This window comes from Boleophthalmus pectinirostris, unplaced genomic scaffold (genome assembly GCF_026225935.1).
Source record: "Boleophthalmus pectinirostris isolate CB_2022bp ecotype Guang Dong unplaced genomic scaffold, ASM2622593v1 HiC_scaffold_2, whole genome shotgun sequence".
Classification (NCBI taxonomy): Eukaryota; Metazoa; Chordata; class Actinopteri; order Gobiiformes; family Gobiidae; genus Boleophthalmus; species Boleophthalmus pectinirostris.
In genome coordinates, this window is record NW_026571152.1 from 14751023 (window position 1) to 14759471 (window position 8449).

Sequence of the window (8449 nt, forward strand, 5' to 3'; positions counted from 1 at the left end):
GATTTAAATGGTTTAATTTGTCAAGTATTGTTTGGAGGTTATTTAATGCTACTAAAATTCCATTAAAAAGTAACACGTACAGATTATATTTGACTCTATTCAAATGCAAAGGCCATCCAGCTGTTTTATATCAGTCTTTTTTTATTAAATAAAAACTCACACATAATTCTATTTAAAATATATAAAATGAAAGTAAATCCACAGTCATATTCTACCTCCCTGTTTGTGTGCAGTATCTCTGAAACTCAAGGTGAAAGGGGTGGAGCCAGAACATGATCCCTGGGCTGCTGCAGCCACATCCTAAGTTTCTAAATGAGGAAACATCATCTATACATAGATCGTATGAGACAGTACTGCATCCCCCCCCCCCCCCCCCCCACACACACACTCACTTGTCCACTCTAAATGTAAATGTCCTCTACTGCTGAACTCTCACTATGCTAACGAGGTTTTAAAGGCCATGTCACCTCCCTGATGCATATTCATCATTGACCCAACAAGAGTGACCTGTAAGCAAACCTGCAATACAACCCCTAAACTGTCCCAAGTCAGGAACAATTAGAACATAATAAAGCATATTCAAATGAAAAAGACAAATATTATGGTAAATGTCCTGCAGATGGACCCAGAGGCATGTTTGTGGAGTATGAGTAAACTGCATATGCCTAAGTATAAGCCTGAGTGTGAGCCTGGTGTGAGGGTATGGACCAGGCTCTCTCTCCCCTGTTCACCTGCACTCCTCCTCCAGTCACCCACCCGCACCACCCCGAGGCACTACAGGCATATGAGCTCCCATCATCAGCCCGCACTGCTCCACTGATGCTGTACCTCAACTCTTTGTGCAGTCGGCGAGGGAATAATAATTATAAGGCAACGTCACACAGGTAAGTCACTCAGAAACTCATAATATTTAAATTACTTTAGAAAACAAAATGAAAATGTATTTGCCATCCAGTGTGTTTATTTTAACTTGCAAGTTTTTAAAGAACTGTGCTTGTTAACATAACCCATTTTAACCTATAAGTTAAAGTAAAACAAAGTAAAAAGCTCCAGGCAAACTCCCAAATTAAGAATCAGTAGAACTAGAACTGGAAAGTTTAACTAGAAATTAAGCAATGCTCACAAAACTTTAAGAGTTAAAAAAACAACCAGACTTACTTTTTCTCAATTTTCTTTTTTCTTTTTCACTTTTTATGTGCATTTATTTACATCTTGTTAATTAGTAATAATATATTATTTTGTAGTATATTCATATTTTACTGCATAGGATTAGAGCTCATAGAAAAAGCATAGCTCATTGCACAGTTACGGTTTGCAATGCGTCTGGTCACACGGGGTCGATGTCTGCCTGGGTCAGGTCCCATGTGCTGACTCAGCTCCAGATACTTGTGAAGAAAAGACAAAGCATGAGACATTGGAGTGAGTCATCCCCTTTGAACCTGTGATGGATTGTGTAGTGTCTGAACATGACCTTGCAGGAGTTTGACGAGGTGGTGACAGTAGAGGTCCATGATGCAGTGCTGTCCTGTTTTCCGTCTTCGCTGCTCCTCCCGTCAGCAGCTTTGGCCCAACCACAGCTTCATATCCTGTGTTGAAGTGTTGTGCCATGCCAGCAGAAATCAGAGAAGTCACTTGACACTGAGGGCCTTACAGTGTCGATAAGCACATTACTGTCTCCTAAGCATCAGATCAATTGTATTTGTGGACACTTTGTACATTTGTCTGCTCACTTTGTTAAGGTGTACTGCACTGGCAAGAAGAGCTGTTATCTTTAGGAACGGCATTAGTGGTGTCACGCTACAAAAATGTCAAACTCGTTATACAAGCCATAGATTACCAATTCTGATACAATGATTGTAATTTAAAAAATGCTTTTTCTTTAGGCAGCAGAATGTGATTTTCAACATTAAATTAGAGCGGTTTATTTTATATTACCTTGTGTTCTTTTATCTGTGTAGTCCCTTAGGGTCCATAGCAGTCATTCTTTTCAGGAAAGTTTCATTTCTGTCCTCTGACATTTTTTCTCAAATGAGAATTTATTTTCTATACTAGTATACTATTATCAATTATTATCTAATTTGGATACTTTTGACAAACCTAGCCATAGGTAATTTGGTTACTGACAATATCAGTATATTTCCCCAGGTATCTTTATCACAATATTTTTTTTTGCACATCTCCAGACTGTTTGTGCCCATGTGTCATTCCCAATCCATCTGCTTATATCAGTTATCAACAATAACAGCAAGACAAATATCAGTATCTTCTGAGAAAATACATCTTGGACCATCCCTAGTAATCTTAATGGTTATTATTTTCATATGTTGAAGATTTTTGTTTTGTCTGTTTTACTAGAACTGAAAATGACTGGAAAGCTACAAACCACCATCACTCCTGCTTCCCTCACCCTCTCATTCAACACTACCACACCGACCAATCACACGCATTCTGGAGGACACAGCATCAAAAAGTTCATGAATGAATTACGGCGAGCACACTGTAAGTATTGAGCCTGTATATATCCAATATAATATATATAAAATTAAACCGTATCTTTACCCCAAAAGTGTGTATCTTCAATGGCTAGTAATAATACTGAATTATCCATCCATCAGTGAATTTGGGGGCTTATATGTTCTAAAAAAAAATTAACAGAAAAAAGTTTTAGAAAGTGTATATTTATGAAAAGATGCTGATTAAACTCATGATTCACTTCCAAATCTTCAACTGACTCCCTACATACTTACATACTACTGTGGTTGTCCCATATATATTCTTTTAATCAAAATAAAATTATTAGTCGACTAACATAAACGTTGGTTGACTAAGACTGCATTCATCGACTAAACCACTAAAGCACTTCAGCCCTACATTCTAGTCTTGAATTGGGATTGCACATCCGGGTATACTGAAATGACTTCAGCCAATATGGGGTATGTTTTATTCTGAAAATATCAAAAGTGCAATGAAATTATGGTTTGACAATTCAACTAATTAAAAATGATGAAGATGCTCCTGAGAATGCAGCGGCAATGACAAGTGTGTGAAATGCAGCGACTAGCTATTTCTTAACCCTAAATGTGACTGTAACCATCCTAAAGATGCACCTTACAATACATAGCTATCATAGCATTGTCTTTGCAGTGCCATCCATGGAGGTAGGTGCCGTGTGCTTTGTGACTTTGTGCACCGTCCTAGCCTGCAGTCTGTGTGTGTGGAAAAAGTGCTTGAAAAAGAAAAACAAGGACAAAGACAAAGACAAGAAGACCGGCAAAGAAAAGGGCAGCAGCGGCTGTGACACTGAAATGATGTCCAGTTTTAAAGAGGTAACACAGCACATGCACTGCTCTGCCCATGTATCAGCACTGACATCCAGGTCACCCACTGTGCAGCTGTCAGAGGAGCAGGGCTAATGGAGTTATGAACTAGCCTTCACAGCAGTATAAGCTGGAATGAGCCCTGATATGTATGTGTTCTACTGCATCCACATAGTGTCATCTGTCTCATCTGAACAAGACAGCGATTGTCTACTTGTCTATATGTACACAATCTATAACATGAACAGCATATCTTTACAGGTTTTTCCAGTTGCCTGTATGCTTTACTAACTCAATTCAAACACACAGAGTGATACTATGCCCAGGGCACGTTTCAGCTGAGGATTTTGAAATGTGTAAAAACTACTGTGAGGGTAGAGGTGGGTAGTACAGCAAGAAGGCAAAAAAAAAAAAAGTATTTCAGGCCCACAACAAAGGGGCAATGCTGAGTATAACCAAAATATGGGCCATATTGGCCAGTTGGTCAGCCTGTACCTAGATCATTCTGAACAGATTTCAGCTTCTTGGTCAGAGCAATAATATACTGTAATCACAGTTACAATTGTAACACATACTTTTAATAGAAAACAATAAATGTGACTTTGAAAAGCCCTGTTTTGTCTGGGAATTGAACCCAATACTTTCTAGCTACAACTGCCATTGTACATAATCTCATGCACTTTGTGTTTTGCTTTGATGTTTATGTTGACAGAAAACAAAAGAAGATCGCAGTAAGGAAGCCGAGCTGTCTGATGAAGAGCCTAAAGAAGAGGAGAAGCTGGGCCGCCTGCAGTTTTCCCTAGACTACAACTTCACAGATAACACTGTGAGATCATTCTATATAGCCTGAAATACCACACTTTCAGACAAACATATATGATGAGTGCTTCTTTTAATAGATTCCCTTCCCCTTGCTTTTCTAGCTAGTGGTAGGCATCATACAAGCAGCAGAGCTCCCTGCTATGGATGTGGGAGGCAGTTCCGATCCCTATGTCAAAGTCTACCTTCTGCCAGACAAGAAGAAAAAGTTTGAAACCAAAGTTCATCGCAAAACTCTGGAGCCCACTTTCAATGAGACATTCACATTCAAGGTAAGAATATGGTGTAGTTGTCTGTGCCAGCATAACTCACTCAAACTAAACTGTAAGGTCCACAAATTGAAATAAAGTTGTTGTATCATTCACAAATTACCTTTTTGCTTAAAAAATGTAAAATGTATCTGATATCTTTATGATTACTATCTACATACAGACACTTGTTTATTTAGTTATATTGCTATTTCCATTTGAGATCAGTCGTCTGTTGATGCACGGTTGACAAACTGGGAATGACAAAGTGGTACATATTGTGGAAGTTTAACAAAATATTGGAGAAGTTCTAAACTGCATAAGGTTTGTTAATATAGTTATCATTATAGTTAAGATTTTACTAAACATCTGAATAGTTTAGTCTAGTTTTTTAATTCTGGTGAACGTTTTAATTTTCTAGTTTCTAGTTGGACAAGGGCAGCAGAGACTATTTAGAGGTTAATTAATCGATAACTGTATTTATATAGTGCCTTTCAAGACTCCTATAGTGTTTTACCGTTCATTGTTTATTCACTACACACTCAGTAGTAGCAAGCTACAATTGTAGCCACAGATGCACTGGGGCAGACTGACGGAAGCGGGACTGCCAGTCTGCACCATTGGCCCCTCCAACCACCACCAACACTCACACACACCCCATTTTCTTACTAGGCAATGTAGGTGAAGTGTCTTGCCTGTCTTGCCTAAATACACAGCAACAGTTTTTGCCACTGGTGAATCCATAACTGTTAACTAGCAACCATAATGTTAACAAATTGCTAAATAAATAAATAATTTAGTAGTTATGATTAGACAAAAAAAAATAAATGATAGGACACATTTATTTTGTTAAATTAATGTTTAAACTGTCAGAAAAATGTCTTTAAATTCTCCCAGCATTTTGGATAGAATTTTTGGGGTTGATGACATAGATACTCTGCTTTAGAACTTACTAAAATTTTTTTTTTGTAGTTTTCTTCAAAAAAAATGTTTCACAAAGTGTAATTTTCTTCACAAACTGTAAAAAAACACTAAGTAATTAAATAACATGAAAAAAACTTGAAAACCTGTCACATGCACTGTAATATGACAAAAATGCCCATACTGTATATCATATTACTTTCACACCTGCATATTCCATTCCTAGTAGTGGAATCATGTTTATTTTATGGGTATTTACTCTAACTCTTTACGCCTTAAGTTGAATTGCTCAAAATCCAAAGTGTACCTTGTTCTGCCTGCTCAGGTCCCTTACAGTGAGCTGGGAGGAAAGACCCTGGTGATGACGGTATATGACTTTGACCGCTTCTCCAAACATGACGCCATTGGAGATATAAAGATCCCCATGAGCAGCATAGACTTTAGCCAGTCCCTACAAGAGTGGAGAGACCTGCAGAAAGCAGAGAAGGAGGAGGTGAGCCCCAGGAATCAAACCTCTGACTCTTGTTATATAGCAAAGACATACATACACATCAATGGGAAAAGGACTTATTCTGTAAAAGATGTGCTAAAGCTGTAGTTTGGGGTTGTCCGAAGTATCAAAAATCAGATGCTAATTGAGACTAAAACTAATAATATAGCAGGTACCAGTACTGAAAAAAATCACATTCATTGAGAGCCAGTTTTAGTGCAACTTTTAGCTTTATGAGAATGAATATAAGACCTCAAGCTAAGATAAAGAAAGTATTATTATTTTGTAAAATAAAAATCTTTTAATATTTTCATTTAAACACATTTTACTTTATTCCCATGACCAACATTAGAGTTGAATACATTTCTACTCTTCAGCATGATAAGGCAAAAAAAATCTGAACTGGACTAGTTCACTTACTGCTTTCTCTCCATGTCACATCATTTTAAAATGTACTTCCCAATAGATCTGTAATAATTTAGCTGCCATATTGTAACATAATTGGAGTTCTTTGGATAATAAGCTTATTACCTCGGTCTCCTTGTTGTAGAGCGAGCGGCTGGGAGACATCTGCTTGTCCTTGAGATATGTTCCCACTGCAGGGAAGCTGACGGTGGTGATTCTGGAGGCCAAAAACCTCAAGAAAATGGACGTGGGTGGATTATCAGGTATTTTAACAGACTCTGGATTCATTTTAAAATTAACGAATCCTATGTACACACATTCACACAAGATCGACAAATTAAAGGACCCGCTTTGTGGTTGTGACCAAGTGATCTCTGATAAGTAGTTTGTTAATGGTGTATCAACTTTCAAGCAGTTAAGCAGCAACTAAAATACTGATGGATTTGCTGCAACTGTGCCAGGCCATATTTAATCCTCTCTGCTCTCCTAACAGACCCCTATGTGAAGCTCCACTTAATGCAAAATGGGAAAAGACTCAAGAAAAAGAAAACGACAATAAAGAAGAACACTTTGAATCCGTACTACAACGAGTCTTTCAGTTTTGAGGTGGCATGTGATCTCATAGAGGTACATTCATTTATTTTTCTTCTTTATTTCCATGGTTATTTTAATTGTAGATTCTCGATGAAAACATCAAAACTACGACATAACATATGGAAAGGAACAAATAAAAATAGAGCAAAAATAACTCAAAAGTACCTTTCGTTTTTGACACTCCAAGTCACCCGTTTCCACAAAGTCACTCCTCCTTCTGAGCGCTATCACAACACAATCAGTGTGCATCCCGCTAATTAAACTACTGCACATCGCATCGGGTTTATCAAGTTGTTACGTACAGTTTTGTATCATGTTTTTGAATATTTATGGAAAATTGTTGTATGAGCATGAAAGACATAGGCGTGTCTTACAGCTAACTTGTAAGAAATGTTTGAAACTGGTAACTCTAACATGCAAGGACGACATCTAAAACCTCTTCAAGCATGTTTTTGATGAAGGAACATTACAACATGGTAGAAAAAAAAAATATTTTGCTTAAAATCCCCTTTTTAAGAAGATCATAGAAAGATGAAGGTTTGCAGTGCTGTCAACAATGCAAAGAGTGGCTACTTTAAGGATTTGAATTTAAAATATAAAAGAAATTTAGTAGACCTATTAACTTTGTTTCTATACTACATAATTTCATATATCTTCCATCAACTATTTGATGTCTTCCTTATGCATCTAAAATGTAAAAAGTACTAAACCTAGAGAAAAAAAATCAATGAGAGGGTATGGCCCTTTGGCTGGTAGGGTACTATTTTTATTTATAATACTTACCTGTTCCTGGTTTTGTTGCTTGTTGTTCATAGAAAGTGCAGGTCGCTATAACTGTCCTGGATTATGACAAGATTGGGAAAAACGATGCCATTGGGAAAATACTGTTGGGAGCTACAAGCTTCGGCACAGAGCAGCGTCATTGGCTGGATATGCTGGCCAATCCGCGGAGGCCCATTGCCCAGTGGCATAGCCTGAAACCAGAGGAGGACATAAATGCACTCATTTCCAATAAGAAGTAACACGCAGTCACCAGCACACCAGCAGTAACCTATACAGCTCTGACAGTCTCAAGTGTATGCCCTCAAGTCTTCAAATACTGTCCCTACCTCTCTTCCAATCATTCTTCATTACTGGTCCACTCTACACCTGAACATCACATGATTGTTATACTGTATATGCTTCACCATCAACTTCAATACTTTAATGCTCAGTTTGATAGATTTCAGAGTATATCCGATTAAAACAAGTATGATATTCATAAAGGAAATGGAGACATTATGTTCCTGTTACAAATTCATACTAAGATTGTATCATAAGATTGTATCCTTTTTCTGTCTATTTACTGTATCTCCACATTGATCACAGTCAGACATTGTAATTTGCCAAATAAATATTTACTACAAATATGTTGTTAAAAGTGTTGTTTATATAAATGTTATGCTAACATTAAAATTTAAATAATTCTCAATAAAATTTTGGTGGTAATTTAAATTTTAGAAACACTGTATCTAAGGCAAAACTTAAGACCTGACTGGCAAGGGCGGTCCATCCTGTTTTACTTTCCACTCAGTAAAAGCTTTTCTAAAGCTGTGCTAATGGCTAAAAAATCATGCAAGTGAATATATTAGTGATGTGCCATAGGGATTGTGACA

General features: G+C 37.3%; 1 protein-coding gene across 1 annotated transcript; it reads left to right on the forward strand.

Moving 5' to 3' along the window:
• The first annotated feature begins 702 nt into the window (after window positions 1–702).
• Window positions 703–7816, forward strand: syt1b (synaptotagmin Ib). The gene is made up of 9 exons (XM_020934705.1): window positions 703–844; window positions 2356–2499; window positions 3145–3326; window positions 4030–4143; window positions 4241–4408; window positions 5631–5798; window positions 6346–6463; window positions 6694–6827; window positions 7610–7816. The coding sequence occupies exons 1-9, from the start codon at window positions 703–705 to the stop codon at window positions 7814–7816; spliced, it is 1377 nt and encodes a 458-aa protein (XP_020790364.1).
• The last annotated feature ends 633 nt before the right edge of the window (window positions 7817–8449 follow it).